This window comes from Anomaloglossus baeobatrachus, chromosome 5 (genome assembly GCF_048569485.1).
Source record: "Anomaloglossus baeobatrachus isolate aAnoBae1 chromosome 5, aAnoBae1.hap1, whole genome shotgun sequence".
NCBI classification, from domain to species: Eukaryota; Metazoa; Chordata; class Amphibia; order Anura; family Aromobatidae; genus Anomaloglossus; species Anomaloglossus baeobatrachus.
Genome location: NC_134357.1, coordinates 131,022,547 through 131,039,760, shown reverse-complemented (window position 1 = coordinate 131,039,760; position 17,214 = coordinate 131,022,547). Strand labels below are relative to the sequence as shown.

The following is a 17,214-nucleotide window of genomic DNA, read 5'->3' as shown; positions in this document are numbered from 1 at the left end:
CCATTTTAAAGTGGATACCTTCATACCTAACCACCCCCCCTTAAAATAAACATGGATAATACTTACGTTACCTATCCTTGACCTACTTTTCTAACGCTGCCTGGATCCTCCAACAGAATGCTTGATTCCTCTTCTTTTTTTAATATCACTTAGGTCAAAATTGTAATATCATTTACAGTGCCTACAAGTAGTCTTCAACCCCCTGCAGATTTAGCAGGTTTGATAAGATGCAAATAAGTTAGAGCCTGCAAACTTCAAACAAGAGCAGGATTTATTAACAGATGCATAAATCTTACAAACCAACAAGTTATGTTGCTCAGTTAAATTTTAATACATTTTCAACATAAAAGTGTGGGTCAATTATTATTCAACCCCTAGGTTTAATATTTTGTGGAATAACCCTTGTTTGCAATTACAGCTAATAATCGTCTTTTATAAGACCTGATCAGGCCGGCACAGGTCTCTGGAGTTATCTTGGCCCACTCCTCCATGCAGATCTTCTCCAAGTTATCTAGGTTCTTTGGGTGTCTCATGTGGACTTTAATCTTGAGCTCCTTCCACAAGTTTTCAATTGGGTTAAGGTCAGGAGACTGACTAGGCCACTGCAACACCTTGATTTTTTCCCTCTTGAACCAGGCCTTGGTTTTCTTGGCTGTGTGCTTTGGGTCGTTGTCTTGTTGGAAGATGAAATGACGACCCATCTTAAGATCCTTGATGGAGGAGCGGAGGTTCTTGGCCAAAATCTCCAGGTAGGCCGTGCTATCCATCTTCCCATGGATGCGGACCAGATGGCCAGGCCCCTTGGCTGAGAAACAGCCCCACAGCATGATGCTGCCACCACCATGCTTGACTGTAGGGATGGTATTCTTGGGGTCGTATCCAGTGCCATCCAGTCTCCAAACGTCACGTGTGTGGTTGGCACCAAAGATCTCGATCTTGGTCTCATCAGACCAGAGAACCTTGAACCAGTCTGTCTCAGAGTCCTCCAAGTGATCATGAGCAAACTGTAGACGAGCCTTGACATGACGCTTTGAAAGTAAAGGTACCTTACGGGCTCGTCTGGAACGGAGACCATTGCGGTGGAGTACGTTACTTATGGTATTGACTGAAACCAATGTCCCCACTGCCATGAGATCTTCCCTGAGCTCCTTCCTTGTTGTCCTTGGGTTAGCCTTGACTCTTCGGACAAGCCTGGCCTCGGCACGGGTGGAAACTTTCAAAGGCTGTCCAGGCCGTGGAAGGCTAACAGTAGTTCCATAAGCCTTCCACGTCCGGATGATGCTCCCAACAGTGGAGACAGGTAGGCCCAACTCCTTGGAAAGGGTTTTGTACCCCTTGCCAGCCTTGTGACCCTCCACGATCTTGTCTCTGATGGCCTTGGAATGCTCCTTTGTCTTTCCCATGTTGACCAAGTATGAGTGCTGTTCACAAGTTTGGGAAGGGTATTAATTAGTCAGAAAAGGCTGGAAAAAGAGATAATTAATGCAAACATGTGAAGCTCATTGTTCTTTGTGCCTGAAATACTTCTTAATACTTTAGGGGAACCAAACAGAATTCTTGTGGTTTGAGGGGTTGAATAATAAATGACCCTCTGAATAAACTTTTCACAATTTAAAAAAAAAATAAAAAAAGAAATAACATTCTTTTTTGCTGCAGTGCATTTCACACTTCCAGGCTGATCTACAGTCCAAATGTCACAGTGCCAGGTTAATTCCGAATGTGTAAACCTGCTAAATCTGCAGGGGGTTGAATACTACTTGTAGGCACTGTAGTTGTTTATATTGAAGAATAAAATTGCATCTCCAATTTTAAAATGTGCTTTCCCCTTTTTAAGAAGACCATTTGCCTGTAACATCTGAGACGTCGATGATGTCAAAAGAATCTGGTGGCATCAGTCCACGAGAGAACGGATTACGCGTGGCGTCAGAAGGAGCGGAGGCGCAGGTGAGCTCATGGCGACATTCACACTAATGATAAATATGTCTAGTTCAGAATAGCCATTCCCAAAACTTGGTGCATGACGAGCAAAACATGGCACAGACTTCATTGTCATTACATGCTGTAATCCCAGTGTCTCACAATACTGACAGCTTGTGAACAGTATTTTCGGCCTGACTCTTGTCTGTGACGACACGCATGTGGACCAATGTTACTTACTATGGATTGCATATGAATGACAATACAGATGAAAAATCATCCATTTTTTTTGTTTCATGCTGAAAAATCAATAATTTTTTTTTTTAATTTTTTCTCAATCCATTGATCTGAGCCTAGATGTGGAGTGATAAAATGCAGACCTGTCAGACCTACATACCAGTATGAATTAAGCTGGGTTCACACTTCCGTTAAATTGTATCAGTCACAATCCGCTGCTCTGGTAAACAACGGAATCCGTTTGGCGGATTCCGTTGTTCCCATAAACTTGTATGAGCGGTGGATTGTGACTGATGATGTTGCATTGCATCCTCCGCCCAACTGATCAGTCGTGGAACAACTGACCGCGGGGCGGAAGGAACGCAGCTTATAACGTTTTTTGAGCAGCGCAATCCGTAGGATTTCGCTGCGCATGCTCTCTCTGGCTCCCTGCACATGTAACCAGGATACACATCGGGTTACCAAGCAAAGTGCTTTGCCTAGTTACCCAATATTTACCCTGGTTACGTGTGCAAGGAGCCATCGCTAAGCGGTGTACACTGGTAACCAAGGTAAATATCGGGTAACCAAGCAAAGTGCTTTGCTTAGTTTTTACCCGATATTTACCCTGGCTACGTGTGCAGGGAGCCCGACACTTCTCCGCTTGGCTCCGCCCCCTCCCGCACTCCGCATGTACACACACACACACACACACACACACACACACACACACACACACACACACACTCTCTCTCTCTCATACTCACACTCACACTCTTACACACACCCACCTGTCCCCAGCGGTGCAGTCCCCGCGGCACTGACGTCCTCAGCGCCACGGCCCCGCTCGGCTCCACCCACCTCGCACTCCGCCCCCGCACACAATGGAGTTTGACAATGAATTCTGTTCTTTGTCATCCGTTGTACAACACATCAGTCACATGTGTCAAGCAACGCATGTGACTGATGCAAAACAACGGAAATGTGAACATAGCCAGCCTTAGTGACTGCGTACTGCGGTAGGTAGAAATGTCTTACAGGATCTTATTATGCCAATAATATCTGCAATATTTTGCAACCAGTAACTTATTCAGGTTTTGTTTTGTTTTTTTTTTTTGTAGCAAGATCATGATACAAAAAATAATATAGATGTGCTGCTGGAGATGTTCCCAGCGTGCACACTTCATCAAGCTGAGAAAGTGCTCTCCATGGCTAAAGGAAACCTAGAAGATGCTGTCCACATTATAGTGGAAGGAGAGGTGACGCTGGATGACCCATCACAAGCTCAGGTGGGTGTTGGGAGACTTTTGAGTCCAATAGTATAACTGGCCCAATCTGCAGAGATGAATGATCTTTGATGGGACGGGAACTGCTCTGCATAAACCAGCAGAACATTTATATTTCACTTTCTGATTTCAAACACAAAGCTTGAAGGGACCTTTCCAGAAACGCAGCCATCCCATCCTGACAGGAATGACCTCTTCTAGCCAAAAACTCTGTTCTGTCCTAGAATATAGAAAATTATGGCATTATTCTTTTCTTTGGCAATGTTAACTTTCGCTCTGCATGTATGAAACTGCGGTCAGTGTGTGAAAATAGGCTATTGGATGACCACCGATTGGCTTGCATGAAGCTGATCGGAGGTTCTTTAAGTTCTGCATTCGCTCTGTGTAAATGCAGCCTCAGACTGGACTATAAGATGTTTGTAGGAAGCATGGAAAAATATCCCGGCAGTGCTGTGTCTCCATTCACATACTTGCTGGGGTCTAGCAATCCAATCTTGATCAGTAAAGGGGCTGGCCCATCGTTGCATATAATATCCACTGTATAGATCATTTTCATACATAGTATTTAACATTCATAGTAATAGACAGGTCCATGTAATGAGCTGATCGCTTTTCCCGCAGTTCTCTGCATAGTGATTCATTAGATATTGTACAGCAGCCAACAGAAATACAGTATATCACAAAAGTGAGTACACCCCTCACATTTTATGGGACAATACTGGAGATCTGACACTTTGATACAATGTGAAGTAGTCAGCGTACAGCATGTATAACAGTGTAAATTTGGTGTGTCCTCCAAGGCCCTGTGCTCAAACTGCATTTTTTTTTGCCTCATTTTTGGGCGCAGTTTGTTGTCCTAAACTACATTAAGGCTATGTGCGCACGTTTGCGCTCTGAACCGCATCGAAAAGCTGCGTTCTGAAGCACATGGTGCCGGCGAGAACGTGCGCTCTGCCTGCAGCTTCTAACATAGACAGAGCAGGGGCTGCCGGCAAAGCGCACGAAAGAAGTGACATGTCACTTCTTAGAACGCAGCGATTCGGGCAGCAGCCGAAGCGCTGCGTTCTAATATGCCACATGCGCACGGCCCCTGCACAATCTCCATAGACTGTGCAGGGGACGCAGGACGCATGCAGTTATGCTGCGCTACAAAGCGCAGCGTAACTGCATGAATTACGCACACGTGCGCACATAGCCTAAGTCCTTCCCCAGCAAAGGCTATGAGATTTCAGAAAGACTGTGCACACTTTGTTTCTTTTCTCCTTGCAGTTTTGGTTGCAGAAAAAAAAAAACAGCATGTCACTTCTTTTCTGCGTTTTTCTCTGCATTTTGCCATTGACAAAGTTAAAAAAAAAAATCAAAACACGCAGGGGCAAAAATGCACCAAAAACGCCTGGTTTTTTTATGCGTTTTTTTTTCAGCCAGAGGGTGCGGTTTTTTTAATCAAGAAACAAAACTTCTGTGTGCGCACATACCCTAAATAACTCAACACACAGCCATTAATGTCTAAACAACTGTCAACAAAAGTGAGTACACCCCTAAGTGAAAATGGTCAAATTGTGCCCAATTAACCATTTTCCCTCTCCGTGTCATCTTAGTGTCATTAGTGCTAAACACTATGGAGCATCTGTGTGGACATCCTCAAACAGAATGTGGAGGAGCGCAAAGTCTCTAACATCCACCAATTCCGTGATGTCATTATGGAGGAGGGAAGAGGATCCAGCGGCTCCTGTGAAGCTCTGTTGACCTCCATGCCTAAGAGAGTTAAGATCGTACCTGAAATAAATGGTGGCCACACAAAACATTCACACTTTAGGCACATTACTTTGCTGTCATACATATGTAAGAAAATGTTGTAGTTCTGCACTACATTGCTTTTTAACAACACATAAGTGGCAAATATTTATTTCTTTATACAGTGGATGAAGAGTAAAAAACTGGAAAACAAAAGGCGCAATAGGGTCTTATCCTTCAACAAAACCAGTGTAGAAATAAGCTAAGTACACTCGCCTGTTAAGGTTGTGAGAGAGTCACAACGCCGAAAGCAAACTCAATGAACCAGGCTGCAGCAGTCCTCTGAGATATCAAATGTAGCATGGAGGAGCAGGAGGAGGTGTTACTGCGCTGCCCGTAACAGGAAAAATAGAAAAAAAAATGTTTTTGTATAATAAAAGGAGTGACTATTTCTACGCGTTTCAGGAGTCTAAGCCCCCTTCTTCAGGAAAGAAATCACTCTGATGCACATAAAAAAAATGTGCATCAGAGTGATTCCCTTCCTGAAGAAGGGGGCTCTGACTCCTGAAACGTGTAGAAATAAAGTCACTCATTTTATTCTACAAAAAAATTTTTTTTTTTGTATTTTTCCTGTTACAGGCAGCGCAGTAACACATCCTCCATGCTACATTTTGTTATACAGTGGATGTGATATGTATTGGTGGCTAAATAACTTTTTCTTCTTAAAGCCTCTTGACAAATATTTTTATCATGGAGCAGGTTCAGGAGCTGAGCTTGCTCCACACGTGGAAGATCCCGGCTACGTTAAATAACAGAAGTCTGTGCCTAACAGACACAGCTGAAGTTAAGCTCCTCCTGATACTGTTAGCCATTTATATTCTGCTGTCAATCTCTCTCAGTGGTATTTAAATGTCACAATGCTGCCATTGGCTCCCCATGATGCAGTCGCAGGGAACCAATGGTTTACCATGGCAGCAAGGGGCATCTTGTTACCCCTGTGTTGGTGCGCCATATGCTGAGCTTCAGAAGATACTCTGATTTACACTATATTCTCCAATACCGAGGTATTGTGCAATAACGATCACTGGTTCCAATCCACTAAAAGGACTAAAAAAATAAGAATGAAAAGAATTTTTTTAAAATATAAAAAGTTAAAATATATACAAATTTTAATTACCCTGATTCCTCCCACCAATAAAAATAAATTTAAATAAACATAACTGGTATCGATGCTTCCATAAAAATCTGATCTATCAAAATATAACAAATGTTAACCCATATGGTAAATGGCGTAAATAGAAAAACAAATCAGAATAGCAGAATTGTTTTTTGTTTTTTTTTATTATGGGCACCAAACTTTCCTAAACAATACAAGAAAGGTCTACAACAGGGGTCTCAAACTCAGCTGGGTATATGGACCTCACATAAAAAAAAAAAAATAATTTGGAGGGCTGCATTCTTTTCAGGACAAAGTGATATTTTTATTTGTACCATTTTTTTTTCCCCTCTACACCTTTGGATCATGTTTTTGAACATTTTTTGTTCATTTATTACAACTTGCATTTTTTTGTTAAATATAAAAAAAACAAAAAAACAAAAAGACATTGTGGTAAAAAAAATGTCATTATATATATATATATATATATATATATATATATATATATATATATATATATAATATATTATAATTTTTTTTTTGTTTTTTACATTTGATCCCTTTTACAATTAGCACCATATAGTAATTTGGCCAACATCTTGTTCTGGTCCTCATTCTTTAGTAATGCTCCCCCATCATGTTCCCCTTCTTGAGTTGATGTGCCTATCCTGGTCCCCAATTCTGTAGTACTGTGCCCCATACTGTAGTATTGCGTCCATCCTTGTCCCCTTCTTGTAGTAATGTGCCCATCCTGTAGTGATGTGCCCATCCTACGCCCAATCCTGAAGTATTGTGCCTATCCTTGTCCCCTTCTTGTATTAATGTGCCAATTTTTCTCCCCACCCTGTAGTAATGTGCCCATCCTTCTCCCCACCCTGTAGTAATGTGCCCATCCTTCTCCCCACCCTGTAGTAACATGCCTATCCTTGTCCCAATCCTGTAGTAATGTGCCCATTCTTGTCCACATCTTGTAGTAATGTGCTCTTCCCTGCTTCTTGCAGCCCGCTGGCACGTGGCCCCGGTGCAGGGGCCGCCGCTGTCAGCGATTCATCTGATGCTTGCCTCTGATTGGCCGGCGGTTGCCATTGGAATAGTTGTACAGAGAGAGCTTAACTCTACGCAGCATCGGCAAAAGGTTCATCTGAAATAAAGCGCTGACGGCTGCGGCTCATGCACCAGCTGCGATTGTTACCAGGTCCACAAGCCTGCGGGCCGCAAGAAGCAGCCTGAGGGGCCGCATGCGGCTGTAGGCCTTGTGTTTGAGACCCTTGGTCGACAAAATGTAATATGTACCCCAAAATAGTGTCAGTGAATGTAACGGCCGCCTGCATCGGCCCAATGACTGGGAGTGTGAGCAACTGCTGTGATGATATTCTTTTTTTTTTTTTTTTTTTTTTTTCTGTGTAGCCGCTGCTAGTAAAGCAGTCAGGCAGGATTTATGATATTTCTTTGCAGATTATCTCTATTTCTGCAGGTAATTAGTTTTCCTGGTGGTGACCAGTTCCCTTTAACAGATTAAAATGATGATGCAAATGATGTGCCAGACTTAAACAAAAAATTATTCAAATAAAATTCAAGATCATTTTTTAAAGTTTTTTTTTTGTTTTATGTTGTAAATATTAAAACAAAAAACTATTGTTCTTCTAACCCTTTCCTGCACTTTCTGTCCCCGTCTGCCCTCTTTTGCAAACTTTACGTCATGACGTGATGTCAAGTCACTGTGGTGCTTAATCTCAGATGTGTGACATCGGCAATGATTACTTGTGGCAGCGCAGAACCTGGCTCGGCCGCTGTGTCCTCAGTAATGTCACTCTGATTTCTTGGAATTACTTAGTAGTTGTAAACCAGAAGGATGAGGAGCGGCCGCACGGGAAGGGGCGGTATTCGATAAGAGAAATGGACGGTATATGATAGGGGTTTTAAAAAATAATTCCAGCATTAAAAAAATGTTACTTGTAAATCCTGGAACCTTTTCATCATTGTCAAATAATGTTATCTATAACTATTAACTTTCTATCTGTTAGGTATTGCAAAAAATACCAAAAAAAGAAGATCTGAAAGAATTCATTTTACAGAAGTAAGTACTTGACAATGAATATTCAGTTTATCTCCTGTTGACTGCAGGCACACAATTAATAGTGAAAATGGCCTTTCCATATATATATATATATATATATATATATATATATATATATATATATATATATATATATATATATATATATATATATATATATCTCTCTATCTCAATATTCAGGTTTAAGTCTTCAGTTACTTTTGTGCTGAAACAGGTTAACTAGTTAGAGTCTAGTGGTTGGCGGACCCACACATACTCGGGATCAGCGGGTCCAACCGTATTTTTTTATATATAAAAAAAAAACTGGTTCCGGCCCAAAATTGATCTTGGATATCTGCCGGACACCGGTCCCCACATAAGTCAATGGGAAGCGGAATCCAGCTCTTTAAATGATGGTAGAAAGGCCTAGGGGTTTTAGAGCAGGCGCATTATACTTACCCAGCCTCCTGCGCGGCCGTAACACTGCTTCCAGGCCGCTCATACTGCTTCCGGGACTGCTCATTATCCTTCACACATATGCATTGCTTCCCTCGCCCACAGCAGTCTCAGTGTTTCTGATTGGTTGCAGTCAGCCAATGCCCCCATCCTGTGTGATATCGTGTCTGACTGACTTCAATCACAGGCGCTGTGTCGCATCTATTGTGGTGTAAAAATAAATAAATTAAAAAAAATTGGCTTAGGGCCCCCCCCCCATATTATGATACCGCTGCACAGATAAAGCATACGGCTACGGGCTGAAGCCCCCAGCCATGTACTTATCTTGGCTGTGTATCAAAATACGAGGGACCCCTTTTGGCTGTTCTTTTATTTTTTTTGTTTTTTGTTTTTTTTTTTTTGCTTTTTAATTATTTAAAGAAATAACTTTAAAAAACGGTGTGTTTTTTTGTTTTTTTCCCCCCCCACCAATTTTGATACCCAACCATGATAAAGCTGACATCTGGGGGCTGGTATTCTCAGACTGGGGAGACCATGGTTATTGCTCCCCCCCAGCCTAAAAATAGCAGCCTGCAGCCTCCCAGGATTGTCGCATCCATTAGATGCGAGAATCCTGGAACTTTACCCCGGTCATCCTGATTGCCCTGGTGTGGTGGCAGTCGGAGTATGTATTAGTTTTCCTTTTAACCCTAAATGTTAGCGTGCTAGTACGCACTATTGACATAGATAAATTGAGGAGGTGACATCTGTCAGGTACTCTGGAATATTATTATAGGTCCGCTAATAATATAGCCAATATTAATGGGAACCTGTCACATGGAAAAATTAACCTGCAGAAGTGGAGTTAATCTGCAGGTTAATAGCGTGCTAAACCTGCCCAGCGCCTGAAAATTATACCTTGCTGACTGGTGGAAAAGAACTTTAATCCTCCTGGCAGCATTCCAGTTTCATGTCACGGAGGCACCGCCAGCGCGCCACGCCCACCCCTCCCATACTGATTGTCAGCCACTCTGCATTAGACTCAGTTGTCTGGGGTGGGATTACAGCTGCCGCTCTCCATACACAGAACAGTGACTGAGCCAACGCCACCTCTATATCTGAAATCGGAAAAGTCTGGAGGATTAAAGTTCTTTTCTTCCTTACAATGGGGTTTACTGTGCAGGTGCCGGGCAGGTATAGAATGCTATTAACCTGCAGATTAACCCCATATCTGTAGGTTAATAGTATTTTTCCATGTGGCAGGTTCCTTTGAAGCAGTTTCCCAAGTTTCTTTATCAGCATGGCAAATAATTGTGGCAAGTGTGGTAAAATTGACTTGTGGAAGTCCTCAGCTATCAGACATCAGTTAAGTAGTCTTCCATTTGGTAATGTTAAAGGCAATCTGTCACCAGGTTTGTGCTCTATAATTTGGCAGCAGCATGATTTAGGGGCAGTGACACTGATTCTTGCAATGTATCACTTAATTTACTGGGTGCAGTAGTTGTGATACAACCAAGGTTTTCTCTGCTGCAGATCTAGCAGAGCTCTGAATGCTGAGCTCTGTGTAATGCTGCCTACACCACTGATTGGCAGCTTTTTGTGTACACTGTCTAGTGAGAAAAAGCTGCCAATCAGTGGCAGGGGTGTGGTTGGACCCAGAGGCATAAGACACCTTGTCCTGTAGTGATAATCTCCTGCTGATAAAACATTGAATTTATTAAAACAGCAAACTACAGCCTAATAAAAGACACATCCGTAGAATCGGGCCCTGCCCCTACATCATGCTGCTCTCAGAATACATAGCAAAAACCTTCTGCAGATTTACCTTTTAAGAAAACACTTTTTCCTAAATTGACTCATAGGCTTGAATATATTGCAGAATTACATGTAGTTCTTTATAGAAAGCCAGATCTGATATTGTGATCAGCACACTCGCATGAATTTGGTAATTCTGGTTCTCTTCTGGTCTTCAGATACATGTTGGTGGATGATGATGATGACAAGAAAACTCACAAGCCTTTGATGCCTAAAGAGGTAAAAGCAACAACATGTCACAGTCCAAGATCAAGTGTTACTACAAAGCGTAGCACTGTCGCTTTGTTTTTCTTTCTCCCATCATCATTAGCTCATAATAAATGCTGTGTTATCAAAGCCAGCGTTAAAGGGTAGAAAACTATAGAAATGCAGCATTGGACTAAGGCTCTGTGCGCACTAGACCTTTTTACCCGCGGATTTACCCGCGGATTTGCCACGGAAATTTCTTGAGAAATGTCTGCAATCTTTGTGCAGACATTTCCCAGCAATTTCTATGAAAAAAAAAAAAATAGCTGTGCGCACTTGTGCGGATTTTTCTCAAGAAATTTCCTTGAGAAGATTTTCTCGAGAAAATTTCTTGAGAAAATGAACATGTCCATTATTTCCGCAGGTACCCTGCAGATTTCGGCAGTACAGCCTGCAAAAATCCGCAGGGAACCACCCGCGGGAAAATCGCGGCAATTTCGCGGCTATTCCGCGGCAAATCCGCATGCTGATTTGGTGCGGATTTTTTCCGGAGGTCCGGAAATCTTTCACTCCCAGAAGTTTCTCAAGAAATTTTCTTGAGAAACCTCACATTTCTAGTGCGCACATAGCCTTAGGCTATGTGCCCACGGGAGCTTGTTTGTGCGGATTTTGCCACGGAAAACCTGCGGATTTTTCTGGATTTTCCAGATAAATCAGCAGGTTTTAGCATGTACAGTCACTCCCCATGTTATCCTATGGGACATGGGGAGTGCTGTGTCCACGCTGCGGAAAGTGCAGCTGCCGACCATGCTGCGGATGTAGGCATCTGCATGTATAATTGCATGTCAATTATTCATGCAGAATTACCTGCGGATGTCCCGGCCCTCCGCTATGGAGATAAGAGGCCGGGACGTTCGCAGGTAAGCCGCATGAATCTCCGCATGTTTCCTGCAGCTATTCTGCTGTAATCTAGCAGCTAAAAATAGCTGCGGTCGCCGGCGAGCAGCAGCGGGAAACATGCGGCCGTACCTGCGGATAAATCCGCAGGTATGAGCACCCGTGGGCGCATAGCCTTATTGGCGTAAATGATCACATGACGCAGATAAATGTCCTCAGTACTTGTATATGGACGGAGCTGTATGAAATATATACATGTGGCCTGTAATGAGGAGCTCCCGCAACACAAAGGAAGACAGATTGCTAATTCTGCTACATTAGCAAGTGAATATGTCAAAATATGAACATCACTTTTAATTGATGGATGTATATTGCAAAATATTTGTTAGGTCTCATTCAGACTTCAGTTTTTTACGTACTTGTATACATGTTTTTCACAGATCACTTACCCATTGTAGTGTATAGACTAGTGAGGGGTGAGCACTACCATGCTCTGTACTTTAACTGAGCAGTGCGGATGCTTGGACGGGCTCAACTGGAGCACCAAGAATAATGGAAGTCAATGGGAAACGCAAGCATTTTTCCCAGAAGATCTTCCAGAAAAATCCTCAGGTTTCCCATTGGCTTCTATTATACTCATTCGTCGAGTCGAGCCCATCCAAGCAACCGACCTGCTTGATTTGTGACCTGAGCATGGTAGTGCTCGCTCATGACTAGTATTCACATGTCCATGGTTTTTGTGGACCATGTCCGAAAACAAAATGAAAACACGCATCCATTTTTGATCCAAGTCATAGCTCAAACTTGCCAATTGAAATCAATGAGTCCTTGAACAAAAATGTAAAGTACATGGATGTCATCTGTGTGTCATCCTAGAGCTTTCTGTTTTTACTGTTTACTGGGTAGGAGAAGATCGGACATTTTACTGTATTATCCGCTTTATAAGACGCACTTTTGTTCCCCCAAATTTTTTTTTGGTCTTAGAATCCGAATATACGGGAAGGGGGGGTGTATGTATATATACATATATATATATATATATATATATATATATATATTACATATACTTACACTACAGAGTCCAGGGGAGGTGGGGGCAGCTCTGGAGCTCTGCTGGGGGCTGGTGATAGCTGCGGGCGGCAGCGTTTGATATCCTGCTCCTGCTCATATAATGTGCACAGCCGCTGTCCATCACCATGGTGCTGAAACCACACCGCGGCGATGGGTTGGGGGTGCGGCGCATATTATATCTGACTGTGCCCCTTTGATGGCACATGCCCCCCCTGTGTTAGCTATGGCCCCCATGCTGCTGCCCATAGCAAAATAAAACACTCTTTACTTACCCCCTCCAGCGTGTCTCCCCGGTCTCCCTCCTGCCGCTGTGATCATGCACGCAGAGATGATATCACTCTGCCGTGCCGATCACATGACTGGCCGAGAACCAGTAAATGCAGGATGCTCAACCCCAAGGAGGGAGTCACGAGACAAGACAGTGCTAGAGAAGGTAAGGAAAGAGTTTATTTTGCTAAAAGCAGCAGCATGGGAGCGATATCTAACACAGGGTGCAGTGTGCCAGCCACAGGGGGCCGTGTGCAGCCACACGGGGCCGTGTACACCCAAATAATGGATACTTAAAATTATAATTAAATATTTGGATTTGTGACTGTCCCAAAATGGGAGTAATTGGTTAGAACGCCCACAGACTTTCAGCTTATGATATTCTATTTTCAGGCCCCAAAGAAAATGATTCGATACATTGACAATCAAGTGGTCAGCACAAAAGGGGAGAGATACAAAGACCTCAAGAAACCCGAGAGCGAGGAGATGAAGAAAACCTACATTAATTTGAAACCTGCAAGAAAGTACAAATTTCATTGAGGCTAAAACGCGTCGGGACATTCCCAACATTTATTTAGTCTACAGCATGTGACCCCAATGGGTGGAAACAGTATAACTCTGTAACAGAGAAGAGAACTTTTAGCACTGGTTTATTCGCTCACAGGCGTGCGGGTATCTCCATCACAATAAATAAGCAATATATGATGTCAGGTGGCCTCTACATGTAAATCTCTCATGATGACATCATAAGCCAATGCGGTTACTATATCCATATCCAAAGGATCTGACACGGACTGGCACTTTCCATATTCTAGCTCCATGTCGGCTCTGTAAAGCTGCCCTCGGCTGCTCACAAGTACACAAAGCAACGCATGCCACCAAGTTTAGAACTGGAAAACTCTGTGAGGCTGCCAGCATTGTTATGTGCCGGAGATAAAAACTGAGCCGTAGTGTAGTTTAGAAGAAAGTAATGCTGCCGGGCTATGAACAGCTGGAACTCAATAACTGCAATAATAGAAGCAAGAGGACAAAGAGTTATTGCTGAAAAATATATACATTTAACGTTACAGCACAGTGCAGATAGTGCATAACCAGAGGAGAGAAGGTGACGAAAAAATCCCAAAACATGTCCTGCAAAATGACAGAAGTAAAAAAGAGAAGCAATAGAAGATATGTATGCAAGACAAAGAAGAAACACCACTAAATGCAAAACCTGGCAATATGCCAGACATTATCTTGCCAATACATATAAATAGTGGTAAAATGTGTAAGTGCAAGACAAAAAATGGACATAATTACCAAGAAACCCCAGGTCAATTGTAAGGCCAGTTGAAATTAGGGCCATATAAGTAAAGACAAATGGCGACCAAAGGTGTAAATTGTATACATAATAAAGTGCATTCAAGTACATAAGCTAGATGTGTTGCCAATTAACTTTGGAGTAAAAAACAAGGCCCAGGGTGCAGGTGGTGTGCCCCAACGCATGTTTCACAGCCTATGGGGTCATGTATATATTGTACAATTTACAGCTTTGGTTGCCATTTGTCTTTACTTCTATGGCCCTAATTTCAACTGGCCTTACAATTGACCTGGTGTTTCTTGTATGTATTGGCAAAATCATTTCTGGCATATTGCCAGGTTTTCCATTTAGTGGTGTTTCTTTTTTGTCTTGCATACATATTATCTTCTATTGCTTCTCTTTTTTACTTATATCATTTTGCAGGACATGTTTTGGGATTTTTTTAGCCACCTTCTCTCCTCTGGTTATGCACTCTCTGCACTTTGCTGTAACGTTAAATATATATATTTTTCAGCAATAACTCTTTGTCCTCTTGTTTCTAATGTCTTTTGAGTTGCTGGTAGTCTGCTGTGGGGGTTTTCTTTACCTCCTGACTGCAATTGTTGCCTTTTTTGGATGGAAGTCAGTCATTTAATAACTGCAATAAGCCTAAGGCTCCTTTCACACTGCGTTTTGTGTTACGTTCACAGGTCTCGTTGGGGCATCCGTCCAAACTGCCCCTCCCCCACCCCGCAAAGCGTGATTTGGACACACGCACTGACAGGGCCATTGACTGTAATAGGGCACACTATGTTAGCGTATGCCCTGTTTTGTACCATTTTCGTGCATATACGTTTTCTGCAGACGGACACCCGAGCGTAGTCGACTACATTCGAGTGTCCGTCTGCAGAAAACTTATATCACGAACATGGTACAAAATAGAGCACACGCTAACGTGTGCTCCATTACAGTCAATGGCCCTGTTGGCGCGAGCGTCCAAAACACGCTTTGCGGGGTGGGGGAGCATCAGTTCGGACGGATGCCCCAACGAGACCTGTGAACGTAACGCAAAACGCAGTGTGAAAGGAGCCTAAGGAAGCAATGGGCCTTACTCAGAAAAGCATCTAATCAGAGTCTAGTTTCAATTTTTCCTGACTAGGTGCTGGTGTATAAAGCAGACTCGGGAACTGATTGTGGTCCACACATGGTAGTGTCCGTTACGTTACATGATCGGCACCCTCCTGTAACTGAAGGTTTTGGATGTATCTTCCATTGCTGTGGTCTGTTAATAAGTCAGAGGAGGAGAGACCTGTGTGTCACCCCATCACCTCCCCAGTGTGCAATACACTTCAACAGAAAACAAATCTTAGGCATCATCAACCGTTGTGGAAATGTTGCGATGTACACAATTTTTCATTTTTTTATTTTTTTTTTAAGTAGTAAAGCTATATATATTTGGTATTCCAGTAGATTTGCAGGACCATGGTGGGACGCCCCCTACCTGTCAGCATCCCTTCTCATAGTCTTCTGATTTGTAAGCCCGACACAATGTTCTATGTGCATCATACTGCAACAATGATGATGCGCCTACAAATCAGAACAGGTGCCGCGGATACCAGCTGGTAAGGCTCCCATCCATCTGAACCAGAATATGGAGGTAGTCCTGCAAATGTGTTTGGCATCTCTTGTACATACCTGCAAAATAAAACCACCAGGTAGCTTTCACTGCACAATGAATACTGTACAAATCAAACCTGAGCACCATTGACAGATGAACCCTTTGTTTCCTTTTTTGCTCACCTACAATGATTATTCTCCAATTTTTCTGTAAATTATAGGGTGGATTTCAAAGTTCTGCAAAAAAAGAGAGTTCAGCAGGAAGTGGTTTGAATGAAATGTGACCTTATTGGCAGCTACGACACTTTTTCATCGGCTACCCAAGATGCAGTTGCAGGAAACCAATGGATTTCCATGGCCCTGGTCGCTACCATCTTTGTACCCCTGTGAATCTAAGCCACAGGCTGATCTTCATAGGAGACAAAGATTTACATTATATATTGCAATATTATGGTATTGCTGAATTCAGTAAACACAATCAGAAGTTAAAGACCCCTAAAGGTAACTAAAGTCAGAAGAAAAAAATATATCAAACTTTCCCTCTTAAAACATAAAAAATTGCAGTGCCAATGAGCTACATTTAGTTAGTGCCCTATCTGCCTTCTAACATCTTTGTGGTTACTTTTTATTTTTTTTATCGTCTTTATGGGTCAGATCCTTTTAGTGAATTTTCGTAACACTTACGGTAATTACAATTCAGTTTTACTGCTCCAAGATTTTATTTTTAAAACATTTAGAGCAAATTAAAAAAAAAAAAAAAAAGTATAGTGCTTCATTAATATTTCATCCTATACTGTAAAGATAGAACGTTCTCAGCTATTTGGCAAAAGAGAATGTGTAAAAAATCCCTACTTTCATACTCGCCTGGTAAATCCCACACAAATCATTTCATAGCTGTCAATTATTGACTGCACTATACTGTATGTGGCCGCTGCAGGCAGTGATTGACTGGCCTGGCTATACATTTCACATTTTTTTTTTTTTTTTTTTTTTTTTAGGAAAAAAGGTTGTCTTTAAGGGGTTGTCACAAAATCGTAACTTATCATTTATGTACAGGGACTCCTGCAGATCATGAGTATGGGGGGTCCAGAGTCCACTATTGGAGTGGCAGCAGCAGTTGACATGCTCATTACTGTTAGCTATCAATGTGTATAGGACAGAAGGACATAGCGGCGTACAGGGCCTATCTCTGTTAGCCCCTTAGGCCAGTCCTGTGGATAGGTGATCGTTGCAATATTTTTACAACCCCTTTTCATTCAGGAATATATAGTGCAGTACAACT

General features: G+C 42.4%; 1 protein-coding gene across 2 annotated transcripts in view; it reads left to right on the top strand.

Annotated features, from left to right (window-relative positions):
• CUEDC2 (CUE domain containing 2) overlaps positions 1-14,081 on the top strand; it is a 59,937-nt gene extending 45,856 nt beyond the window's left edge. For both annotated transcript variants that reach the window (XM_075347228.1, XM_075347227.1), the window contains 5 exons: positions 1,835-1,944; positions 3,255-3,422; positions 8,334-8,386; positions 10,774-10,834; positions 13,430-14,081. In XM_075347228.1, the coding sequence (XP_075203343.1) occupies positions 1,835-1,944; positions 3,255-3,422; positions 8,334-8,386; positions 10,774-10,834; positions 13,430-13,576 (539 nt within the window). In that variant the 3' untranslated portion in view covers positions 13,577-14,081. The remainder of the gene's footprint in view (positions 1-1,834; positions 1,945-3,254; positions 3,423-8,333; positions 8,387-10,773; positions 10,835-13,429) is intronic.
• The last annotated feature ends 3,133 nt before the right edge of the window (positions 14,082-17,214 follow it).